Source organism: Nilaparvata lugens, chromosome 1 (genome assembly GCF_014356525.2).
Source record: "Nilaparvata lugens isolate BPH chromosome 1, ASM1435652v1, whole genome shotgun sequence".
Classification (NCBI taxonomy): Eukaryota; Metazoa; Arthropoda; class Insecta; order Hemiptera; family Delphacidae; genus Nilaparvata; species Nilaparvata lugens.
The window spans coordinates 12,828,958-12,842,492 of record NC_052504.1 but is presented as its reverse complement, the minus strand read 5'-3'; the positions used below and the strand labels follow the sequence as shown (position 1 = coordinate 12,842,492).

The window sequence follows — 13,535 nt, the reverse complement described above, 5'->3', positions numbered from 1 at the left end:
CTCTTCTTCTAAGGCATATGATTGCCTATAAAGCCACTTAGGTGTCGCTCAGTGATAATGGTATTTGTTTCATCCACTATGCCATGATAAAGCATATGGAACCTGATGCTACGTGCTACCTTATACAATAAATTATTGCATACTGCTTGCAACTCAGGTATGCCTTTCTTGTGCTTTGGCGATAGCACATTGGAAAATATTTCAAAAATGTTGGCTATCTATAAAATGGGAACAACAAACTGAGTATCATTTTCAATAGCCTTTGTTTGATCAAATTTAGACTTCAAAATGGGTGCTGCCGACATTTGCGTGATTGCATATTGTGTGTGTTCACACAAATAGTGGTGTAACTTGCAGTTCTTCATGAACATGCACCACTGTTTCCTAGCCTCGGGGCTAGACACGCAAAGAATTGTACCAAAATATACTTTAACAATGAGAAGACTTGCCGCTGTTACAAATTTTGAATCAAATTTTGCAAACTTCCCAATTGATTCCACAGCCTTTCTCAAATCTATCAGAAATTTTGGTAGTGGTGCTACTGGTTACTTTTGCTGGATTTTTCGTGTTTCCAACTCCAACACGAGACACAATTCTAGCCACATGGCTGTAAATTGTGCCTTGAGTTTTTGTCGGGGCACATAGCTCCTCCATTGCAGCAAATCTGTAGTTTCTAGCTGCCAGTAGCTGTGGACTAAGATTTCCAACTCACCATCAGCAAAATGCGCATAATTATATTTTTCATGTTGGAGAGGTGTTCTGTTGCAGAACACGTTTTGCCCGACTCTATGCACACTTCATACTGTTCATGCATGATAGACATGAAGTGTTTGGCCACGTCTGAATATTTTTTGGGTACTGCGCCATAAACCACTGGATAGCAAGTCAAATCACTATCCATTTAATTTTTGACATAGTAGTTTGTAAACAAGTGGGTATCGCGATTAATGGTGGTCAAGTCTTCAGAAAGTGTTTTTAATGTGTGACCCGTTTGAGATGGCGCCAGCACCCATTTACGTGACTGATCTAGCTCACTGGATAATTTTTCAGTGATACTAGATCGAAGCTGGCCAGGTAGATGATGTCTTTCTCGATTTGATTGTTTGTCTCGTCCTCATCCACGGCCTTGCAGCTGAATTAAAACCTTTGGCACCTCAATCCAGATTTTGCATTGCAGCCTACATCAGGAAATGTAAGCGGCGTCGCGTCCTTCTTGAACTCCCTCAGGTTTCGATTCAGCTTTGTTGTTTCTTTTGTTGGCTTCATGAATTTCATGCTGCAATCTTCTGGACTGTAGCCCTCCTCAGAATCCAACAACACAACTGCTGATCTTATGGGCAAGGCTCGTGGTTGTCTTGTCAATCTTTTGGATGGTCCTGTGCTCTCGTCATCAGTCTCATCTCCTGTTGAGTTGCCCGAAGATGAAGAAGAAGAAGAACTGTCAGAGTTTTCATCTTCTTCATCTTCGGGAACTACAGGTTTGTCGAGACAAGACTTTGTCGAATTCAGCTCCATCAAAGTATCTTCAAATGACAAACGAACTCGAGGTGACTTCATTGATAGAGCTGTCTTGTCTTGTGTGTCTGTTGTGTCGGTGGTCGCTACCACTTCAGAATCACTTTCAGATGATGACTCACTCGAGCTAGACTCGCTTGAAGATGATGAACTATCAGACGATGAAGAACAAGATGATGAAGAAGAAGATATTTTCTCCACCGCCTTGAATCTAATAAGTGAGTCCAGCTCTTCTAAAAGCATTGGCGTCTTGGGTCTTTCTATGGCTGGGAATGGTGATGCCAGAGATGGAGATGCTGGAGATGAAGACGGCACTGAGTGTGGGGTTGTAGACGGAATCAATGTACTAGTTGAAGATCCTTTAGAGGTGTGTGTGGTGGTTCTAGACGGAATTGATGTACTAGTTGAAGATCCTTTAGAGGTATGTGTCATGGTTCTAGACAGAACCAATGTACTAGTTGAAGATCCTTTAGAGGTGTGTGTGGTGGTTCTAGACGGAACCAATGTACTAGTTGAAGATCCTTTAGAGGTGTGTGTGGTGGTTCTAGACGAGTGTGTAGTTGTAGACGGAACCAATGTACGAACTTTAGAGGCGTGAGTGGTTGTTCTAGACAAGTGTGTGGTTGTAGACGGAACCGATGGAGATGACTGATGGAGTGGCGGTTCTTCTACCAAGAGCATTGGCGTCCTTGGACGATTGGGCAAGGGCCTGCAGCTCTGGTATGAACTCATTGTTATGATCTACAACACACACAAAAAATAACAAACTATTAGCTCTGAGTGAAAATCAACAACACGCACTGGCATCATTTTTTATAAACATAGTTATTTCCAACATGACTATAAACCTATTCGGATTAAAGATCCGTTTCACTAGGCTATTCTCCCATGTAGAACTAAATTGTAAACTCACACAGTTTCATATCGTTTGCAATCTTGTTCAATTCACTAGTGAAACCGGTGAAAAGTTTCGCAAATACAGCTGGGTATTCAAAAGGTGGATCTATTGCGTTTGAAAAGATAAAACGAAAATCTCTTAAAAATCTACAAAAAGTCAGCTCTATAGTTACATTTACACCAAAGTTAAAAATAAATAATAATATAATATCTATTTCCACATGAAAAGAACAAGTTAAACAACTAGGGCAAGTGTAAGAAAATAACCAACTACTCATTAATACTAAGAAATAATAATACTGTTAAATCTCCTTTCTTATCATCACTATAGAGCAATAAATAAAAAATATGTGGAAATAGTCAACAATGCAAGTTATAAAATCCCGTCCGCATTGTAAAATCTGACAAAGATTTTATTGTAACGGTTCCACTTGTTACTCGTTCCGCTACTACGTAGACATCATGTCGTCATTTTCCATCTGCGCTGTCCGGTGACGACACAGTCACGGTTCTACGGCACTGCCATAATCAAGTTGGTTTTCTATATTATTCGTTGTGTTATTTGTCGTTTCAATTTTAATATTTGTACCAATCGATTTTTTGGAATTTATTTTGTCTTTAGGCATCTTACTTTCTAGATATTTGCTACTTTTTCACCAAACATTTGTAAACGTTTTACGTACGTGGCTGACATTTCCGCCTTCCTTTTTTGTTGCTAGCGTGTCTAGCTAGCCTCTTGTCTTTCAATGGTTCCTAGTCGGTGAGTGCACTGTCGCTCCCGGTCTAAACTTTTTCATCCAAATTCATCTAGTTTACAGAACGTTTTTAAAAGTGAATTATTCTTTCAAATTAATTCGTTTATTCTATTCTTCAATTGTGATTTAATTATTCATCAATTTCTTCACTTATTTACGCTGATAAACTTTGTCAAGATCACAAACTCGTGGTGGCGTCTATTGCCATTCTTCTAACAATTGGCTTCACCTCTTGAAACTCAAGCTTTCAATTTCATCATCTCTACCGTTTGGAAATCAATCTAAAAATTCCACAACTTGAAATTTGGATTATTCGTCTGGAATTCTACATGTTCCTGCTCACATTTCCACTGGGGGATTCGCCTACTGTTGGATGCTTCCATTCTTGTCTTCGCATGGCCAGATCACATCGTCGCTTGCTGATGTCCTGTTCTTTGGGTACCGTGGATTCATTGCCTGTCTGCCTGGCTGCATCTCTTCTTCAAAATTTCATTCAGGTTACGTAAATTGTTTTAATCAACTTTCATTTACACATGTATTACATAACTAATTGCAAATTCTACGCTTGGCTTGCAAGCACATTCACATATTTGAGTTGTTCAATTGATGTCTATCTTGACATTTAATTCACTGAAGGCCTATGTCGCCTGTATTTGATAGCTACCCTTAGCTCTTAAGTGTTATTTTAAGGCCACCGATGCCTATTAACTGTTCTATTGATGTCTATCTTGACATTCAATTCACTGAGGCCCATGTCGCCTGTATTCAACTTTGACAATCTTTACATTGTATTTGATAGCTACCCTTGGCTTTACAAGCATACTAATGTCGACCAAGACATTCAATTTTGTTAATAGCTACCCTTAGCTCTTGAGTGTCATTTTAAGGCCACTGACGCCTATTAATTGTTCTATTGATGTCTATCTTGACATTCAATTCACTGAAGGCCCATGCCGCCTATATTAACGTATTCTATATTGGTAATTATTTCACTGTATTGATAACTACGCTTGGCTTGCAAGCACATTCACATATTTGAGTTGTTCAATTAATGTCTAGCTTGACATTTAATTCACTGAAGGCCTATGCCGCCTATATTAACGTATTCTATATTAGTAATTATTTCACTGTATTGATAGCTACACTTGGCTTGCAAGCACATTCACATATTTGAGTTGTTCAATTGATGTCTAACTTGACATTTAATTCACTGAAGGCCTATGCCGCCTATATTAATGTATTCTATTTATTGAGCACTATCTACAGCTTATTGTCATTTATTACTATTCCTTTTGTAAATCATTAAGATTGAATTTTGCAGCAGTAACTTTGGTGTAAACGCAGCTTTACAGTTTTACTCTTCAACTATTGAATGACTGTCTCAATTCAAGAAAATATCTCCACCTATAATAAGAAAATTCGTTATGTATCCAAAATCAACTGATTAGAAAATGTACCTGATTTGGAAAATAACAATACTTGTACTTGTGAAATTCATCTACATGAGAGTATAGCTTGGTGAATTCTTCATGAAACGGATGTTCAACTCAAAAACGGGGAACCTAGTCACTTCTATAGACTGTACGAAATGCTAGGTATGATACGAGTAATGTAATGTAAAAGTAAAATTAATACAGAATGAATCAATACAGAATGATAGAAGCGGCTATAAACTCTACTCTTACTCTACTCTACTCTAAGCATAAACATATGTGTATTGATACAGTATATTGTAAAAGTTATTCTATTCTCAAATCAAATCATGTATTATGAAACCGAATATGATGAAAATAACTAATTGGAAACTTATAATAAAATACCACAACAAGCGAAAAATGAAAAATATAATTGGTTCTTATTATTGATTATTTAATTTGGACCGGCATGAAAAATCAATATGGCCTGCATCGGAAAACTATTTTTTAGGTGATAATCATGATTATTTGAAACCGAATATGATGAAAATAACTAATTGGAAACTTATAATAAAATACCACAACAAGCGAAAAATGAAAAATATAATTGGTTCTTATTATTGATTATTTAATTTGGACTGGCATGAAAAATCAATATGGCCTGCATCGGAAAACTATTTTTTAGGTGATGAAAAATATCGATTTTTGCACTTGTCATTTCTAGCTCATATATATTTTTGGACACAACTTTGAACTTTAACCTCACTATGAACATAACCTATTTTTCGGACATTTTATTATTTATCAAAATTTGGGAACAGAATAGTTTTGGGCTATGCCTGTTGTTCTATTCCGATCATATTCATATGATTTGTAATTATATCAACAAATAAATAAATAAATGAATTTATCCTCTATATCAAAATTCCCATAAGGTGTAAGTTCTTATTCATGTAGAGTGTTGAATTTGACAGCTGTCTGAGTCGGTGGCATGCCAATTGACAGAATCCCAAACGACCGAAACGCTATATTTTCCCAAACGGCCGAAAACTACTTTTTTCCCAATCGGCAGAATTAATGAAATATTGAAACTGGAACTTTCTCATTCAGCCGAATCCCAAGTGACAGAAAACTTTTAAGAATCTTCCTAATTGACAGAAAACGTTGTTTGTTGCATTGATCCGAAAGTAGTGAGAGTCCCAAACGACCGAAAGTGATAGGTTTCCCAAACGACAGAAAGTTTCTCTAGTTTGTCGCAAATGACAGAAAGCGTTCTGCCAATTGGGAAAAAAGTAGTTTTCGGCCGTTTGGGAAAATATAGCGTTTCGGTCGTTTGGGATTCTGTCAATTGAGACCCTTCGGTCTGAGTCTACACAAGCGAATAATCTGAATTTATAAAATATAATTATTGTGTCCTTTAAAAATAAATAAAATATTAGAAAACAAGAATACAAATTGTAACATAACTACTATTGTAGTATTCTTGTATTTATTTTTTTTAAGAGTACTAAGTATAATTCTATTTTATAAATACAAGAAAGTGGCCCTGAATTCATACATTTGAAAAGAATAATTTGAAATAAGTTTACAACAGACTATGTTTTTTTTAATGAAAAACGTGTGGTTTGAATTTTATTCCATGCACTGAGCTAAATGGAGCAGACAACGTCAATGAGGTTATATTCGCAAGCTCATTTTGTTCAACATTTTGAATTTTTATTGCAACAATTATGCTGGAATAGAATTTCCACAACAGCTGCACCTCAACTGAAGATGGCTGGTTGCTGGCAACAATTAAGCATATATAACCATAGCTAAATTTCAACCAAATTCAAATGGCCCGGGAAATTGAGTTTTCATCGAAAATTCCCGAATACGAAAAATTCTCAGCCAAAACTATAAGATCGCTGTGGAAACTGAACACCAAATCTTTGCTCAGTAGGTACTTGGATAATCACACGATTCAACAAATGAACGTGATGATTCAGGAAGCTGCTTGCATCACAGAATGAAAGTCGTTATTTAGGAAATTGACAGAATGAAAGTGGTGATAGTAAAGCCTGAAGTGCTCTGTCAAAACAAATTCACATCGAGTCAGTTTTTAATACAATTTTAAGATAGTTAAAAGTTGAATGAGGTAGATACTGTGATGTAGGTAAGGTGTTCTTGTGTCTGTTGGTATAGTTAAGTAGTGAAATATCGCACACAATCAATTCCGTCGTATTTGTTCTAACTCACTGTGGGTTGTTCGTCATTAACCTAAAAGGGTATTTGGAATCTTGTATTCAATTTCATCAGTAGCTACAGGACGTCCTTGGACTTTGATTACCCTGGGATAAACTTGACGACACGAAAAATGAAAGCTTCAATTAGATATTGTCTCTAAATTCAGACAACTCAATTAGTCTGACTCTCTGTAACTTTGATACGTAGCAGACGACGCTGACAACTCAGCTTGTCGGTGGATTATTATAATATATTATCCTATTGGACGGACCAGTGTTTCGTCTCTTCACCTAGTGTCAAATAACTGTATTGTAAGAGCAACGACTGGCTTCAGTTTCCTCTTTTGTACTGACTGTGTATCATAGACTGCTCAGGTCTTCCCATCGCTTGAACATAGATATAGGCATGTATATATATATATATATATATATATATATATATATATATATATATATATATATATATATATCAACTGATAAGGCCTCCTGACTGAACTGCTACGAATCCTGTTTGTCTACCCGAGCCGATAAGCAGGAATCAGTTGATAGCACAGTTTAGCGTCCTCACTGGATGTCATGGCAACAATATTGTTTTGAAACGAGAGTGCTGTTATAACGGATAGGGAGACGCGCTATTTTTCAAAGTTTTATTGTTTATGGGCGAACATTACTTACGTTTAAGAGAATATTTGACTAGCTTGAGATCTTACATATTTCTCATTACAATTCCCTTTCTGTGACCAATTTCCTTCTACCAGGAGCTTCCCATTCTCCCGCCTTGATTGCTCTCTAGGCTCTACCAAATCCTTTCTTGAATTTCCTGTTCCAAATTATATCTCCTTCATTTCTTCATAAAGCAACAGAAACAAAATGACCAGAACTCGGAGTGAATATGACAAAGCCAGTGGTCTGGCGCAACAACACCTTAATGATATAAAGAACGACTTGATTAATCCAGAAGTGGCTGAGATTGCAATGACTGTCCATGGAATTATGTCAGGAATATGTGATAGATATTCCAGTGACGCAATTATTGATTTAATCCCAGAAATGACGACACTATTGAATAGGTATGACGCTTGTATTAAAGTGAATAACGATTTGCAACAATGTCTCACGGATATGACTAAGGAAAATTAAGTATTAGTGAGCTCTTTGGAATTGGAAAAAAAATAAAAGGTCTAGGTCTATGAACGTAAGTCTTTACGCTGATAGCCAGGGCAGGGATGTCTATAAGTACTTCAATGATGAGAACCACACATTCTTTGGTATGGTGAAACCGGGTGCTCGATTCAGAGATGTGGTTGATGGAACTCTCCAACCGAATGCCAATGACGTAAGTTTCTTCTTAGCTGGAACAAATGATGTTGCCCATAATGAAAGAAGAGAACTTCACACCTCTCTTTGGAGTAAGCTGCGGCAGCTGCAAAGTGGTCGATCCAGACACGCGATTGTGTTCTCTGTGCCACACAGACATGATCTACCAACATGGTCAGCCATCAACAAGGAGATTTACAGGGCTAACAAAGAAAATTTCAACTTATGTAAGCATTTTAGTAATGTAACTTTTATAAAAATATAAGTGATATGGGTCGTAGATTCCACACAAAAAATGGTCTGCATCTGAATTCTATAGGGAAAAAATATGTTTGTGATAGAATCCTGAGTGTGACAAACATGCTGGCTTCTGAAATAGAAAAAATGCCTGAGCCTTTACCTTTAAAGTATGACAGGGAATCTTTTTTAGGGTTGGGCTAGAGCCCAACGTTTTGAATCTGTCATGCAATGATTTGAGATTAGATGGAGTTAGTGCAAATTGTGTTAGAAATTTAGTACAAGATAATGTATGTAGTGAAGATAATGACAAGGATCTTGTGATAGCTACTTCTCCTTATTGTAAATATCTAGAAAAAAATCACTTAAACCATATTTCAATAATGCATCAGAATGTTCAGCACCTACCATCACGCCTTGATTTGTTGGGAATAAATTTAGAAGAGATAGGACCTGAGATACTAGCCCTATCAGAACACAAAATGTCGGAAGCAGAAACAGAAATACTGAATTTACCTAATTATTGCTTAAGCTCTTAATTTTCTAGAATCAATAGTATAGGAGGCGGGGTTATGATCTTAGTGCATAATAATATTGTTTTCAAATGTAAACCTGTAAACTTATCTGCAATAGCATCTATCACAACTGAAAAAGAATTAGAATGTTGCGTTTCGGAATTTTCACTAAACAATATCACATTTGTACTAGCATGCTTATATAGAACGCCTCAGCATTGTTATCTTGACCCGTTTCTAGAAAAGCTAGAGATCTTACTTGACATTTTATGTAAGAAATATAAATATGTTGTTTTAGCAGGAGACATAAATATTAATGTTTTAGAGAGAGATAATGTTTACAATAAGTTCATGAACGTTTTAAGAATGTTTAATATTAAATACAAGGTTGATTTTGCTACTAGAATTACTGCTACCTCCGAAACAGCGATTGATAACTTTATCACAAACATTAATGACGATAGTTTAACAATATCTGGAATAAATTACCCATATATCAGATCACGACACCCAACTTCTCGAAATCCTGTAAATCCAATTAGGAAACTGCGTCGGAATCTTAGTGAATGTTATGTAGACATGTTCTACAAACAGCTGTTATTTTTGAACTGGATAGAAGTTTTTCAATCTCCAGTTACTGAAAAATTTGATACTTTCATGTCGCTTTTCTCTTATTATAATTTATCTCTCCCACGTATTGAATTTACTAGACTGGGCGTAATCCATTTTTTAAGTGGCTGGTTTTTCTTTTTTAATCTGATGGTCTTTGTTCTTTTTATTGTAAGTGTAGTTAGTGTTTCTATGAAAATGTTGACCATTGTATCAATGTTTTCCTCATTATAAACTTTGTTCCAGTCTTCTCTCCGTAAATCTGTAATTAGTCCATCGTAATCTATTATGTTTTTTGTCCATTCCTCTCTGATGGCATTATTATTAATGGTTTCACTCAGATGCAGTGAAATACTGAAGTGGTCAGTTATGTTTGTTTTTATAATTGAACCATACAATGCATCTCTATTGTTCTTATCCTCCTTGAAAAAAATGTGATCAATACATGAACCATTCTCATTACCTATCCGTGTTGGTTTGTTGATAAAAGACTTGAATCCTTTCATATGTAAGGCGCTCAAATACTCATTTGATAAATTATTATTTGATAGAATATCTATATTAATATCACCTAGTATAATTACATTGGAATTTTCTTTTATTCTTTCCAGGCATGCATCCAAACTTGCAATAAAATTATTTATGTTACGAGCTGGTGATCGGTAAATAGAAATAATTGTGTATTTCTTATAATTTAATGAATATGAAATGCATATGGTATTTTGTATATTCACATTTTTTCTGTATAACATTGTAGCCTTCAAGATTATAGGTAAATTGTGCATCATCTGTAATCCAAGTTTCGGACAAAGCGATCACATGGAATTTAAAATTAATATCATTTAAATAGTGTAATAACTCTTCAAAGTTCTTATTTATACTCCGAATATTTGTATGGAAAACATTTAACATGTTGTTATTGGTTAGGCCTAATTCATATCTCTGTGGTTCGAATAAGAAAAGGTCATCTATCTCAGTAGTATCATATACATATATATGATAGCCTATGCCCTCATCACCTTCAAAAACTGACATAATGTTAAAGTAAAAGTTAGATTTATTTTTAAAAAAGGAGGTGAAATATTAGAGGAGAAAAAATTTTTTGGAAGGAAAAGGAGAAAAAAAATTGTTTTTTTAGATAAGTCGATCATCTCAACATACCGGTGATAAAATTCATTGCTGAACCATACTAATAAAATAAAAAAAGATTTCCGAAAAAATAAAAATTGAAATTATTCATGTGAATACTTATTATTCATGTGAAAAATAAATGAAAAGATAAAATTTAAGCGTCAGTGAATAGATGCCATAGAAAGAAGAAAAGATCAATTTATTTACTAAAAGATTAAAACTAGTGGAGAACCGATGTCAGAGTACGGAGTGTTGCCAAGTTGCCATGATAAATAAGATAGGGTTGATATTGATAGATGTTAAATTGTTGCCATATTCTGTATTGATACTAGCCTCCTCAAAACAAGAATAACTAGCGCAACATGAAGACGAAAGAGCCGTAATGACGATAAGCAAAGGAATTCGTTTAGAATGATAAGATATTAGTTTCTTGTTTATTGGCAATCAGACTTCTAAAAGATTGGTATTATTTCACGGCTAATCTCGTGTAGCAACATAATTGTCCGTTCAAAGACAACGGTCCTTTTACTGTAGCCCACGCTACTATATTTCATTGATATCTGATAACATGATATAGCCTAATAATTAATTACAAGCATATTGAAGTTGGAAGGTAAAATACTGCAATAAGAGAAAGTATGTAAAAGTTAAGGCTGATTAAAGGCAGTAAATTTAGCTATTTCGGATGAAAGAGAGAGACAAAATATAGGTACGTGCAAACCTCATCCATATTATCATTAATTATACTATTTGTAAATTATTTCAGTAGTAATTTCTACGGAAAATTTTTTCTTGTTCTTATGATTGATTCGCTTTGAATGTATTAATATTTCGCCAATCGTTAATGAAGTTAGGCAATCATTTATTTAGATTATTATATTTATAAAGTGAGCTTTCTGTAAGACAAGAAAACAGAGAGTAAAAAAAACAGATTTGGAATTTCATTAAAAAATCGAGTTCAAAAATAGCTATTCACGGAAGCAGATCTGCAAAACATTACATTTAGAGGGGGGGATACCGTTATTTTTGTGGTATTTCAATAATTTAAATACAGTACTCATAATTCTCTATGATTCAAATAAAGACTTCTCAATATCTTTTCAATTATGATTAAATGATCAATTATTGAAGTTTTTCAATAAAAATCTCTTCAATAATTTTGCCCACTAACTTATAGCAAATCATTGAAAAAATGTTTACTGTGAATATTTATCTTAGTTCAATATACTTACATTAGATTTCCATTTGGACTCCTTTTCATTTCCAATTATTAAAAGAAGATTATGACACTGTTGTCGAATAAATTCAAATAGCAACGCATATTGGTGTGGGTAATGTCGTGTTTTGTTCATGCACAAGGATCTACAGTCGAAATAAGAACCATTTGGGAAATAGAGTTGAGCAAACATAAATTTAGCACAAACTCTTTCTCTAAGGAAAAATAAGACCAGTTGCACAAAAATCCAAATGAATTCTACTTCAATAAAATGATATCATTTAATTGAACCAATGCAAATTGAAAACGTTAATGTAATGGCATTATTCAATATTGGATTCTTGTGAAACCGTTTGTTGGATTGGAATGTTTCTTGCAAAAGTGTTGGACAACTGAGAGTTTTTGTTTCAAAAACAGACATCAGTGTTTTAAATTTAGGAATTTAAGCTATTTTAACACATGATATATCATGGAAGTGGCTCATGTAACTTCTGAAGTAATAATAAATTGATAAGAAATAATGATTTACTCTATTATGTGCAGTACAACAGATATCATGGAAGTGATATCTCATATGACTTCTGAAGTAATAAATTTATAAGAAATATTTACTCTATTATGTGCAGTACAACAATCAGATAGTACTACAATTTTGCTTGTAGTGGAAAATCTCTGTACTGACAGATGTCCGTTTTTGATACTAGGTTACTGTATAGATGCTATTATTGTAACTATAACAATCATTAAAAAATAATTACCTTAAAAATTACCAGCGCTATAATTTGGGTCGTCTTCGCAATTGTTATGTGTTGTGCCTCCTCTATGCTTTAGCAGTTGAGTGTTTCCTTTACAGACGCGCTCATGGTCCAACCGTTTCAAAGCAATTAGCGTGTTCTTACCGGCTCTAAGTCCCATCTCTTCTAACACACAAACTTTTGCCAAATGTCCTTCGTTATATCGGTTTATTGCTTCGAACATTACGAAATTTAAGGTGTTCATTTGAACGATTTTTTTGGGTACAATCGTCCAAACAACACTGTTAAAACTTTCATTCGAATTTTGGGTTTTTCCTGCCGTACATTTTTTTAAAAGTTCCGTACGTGACAAGTCTTTGAAAATAAATTCAATCTCATTCATTACGGTTTCGGGTAGATGGAAGTGGGACTTGTGACTATAGACTGCTCCAGTGTTGAGTGCCTGTTTATATTTACACCAATCTTCTAAACATAAATCATGTTTAGGGTTCTCATCACTGGAGGCTAAATGATGGTATGTAGCCCAAATCGCATTTTCCATACTTTTTACGCTATTCGTATTATTTCGTATAGCATAGCCATAGAATTTTTGTATGGTTTGTATGGCCTTATCGGTTAGCTTATTACCTTTACCGCCTATCGATGGCTTCTGCGATTTTAATTTTCTCAGTCTATAGCCAATCCGTTTCTGCACGTGACCGACACATTCCAATTTCTTAATTGAAACGTCCGGCCCGTACGGCGCCTCCGCGCAAACCGCCTGAAAAGCTTTGGAGTCGCCGTCGCCTAAATATTCCAAGTATCTCACGTCATATAATTGTTGAGACCTTTTGAAAATATCCAGAGCCCCAGAAACTTCCATCCCACCACTACTCCCTGAATAATTAGCCGTGCATTTGTCGCTGTGGATATTTTTCGCTTTCTGTGGACATCTACAAAATTTACACT

General features: G+C 35.0%; 1 protein-coding gene across 1 annotated transcript; it reads right to left on the bottom strand.

Annotated features, from left to right (window-relative positions):
- Positions 1-893: 893 nt before the first annotated feature.
- On the bottom strand, positions 894-12,991 carry LOC120351860 (uncharacterized protein DDB_G0271670-like). Its single transcript, XM_039430562.1, has 2 exons — positions 12,591-12,991; positions 894-2,256 (listed from the first exon to the last, which is right to left on the bottom strand). The coding sequence occupies exon 2, from the start codon at positions 2,245-2,247 to the stop codon at positions 1,138-1,140; it is 1,110 nt and encodes a 369-aa protein (XP_039286496.1). The 5' UTR covers positions 2,248-2,256; positions 12,591-12,991; the 3' UTR covers positions 894-1,137.
- Positions 12,992-13,535: the final 544 nt, after the last annotated feature.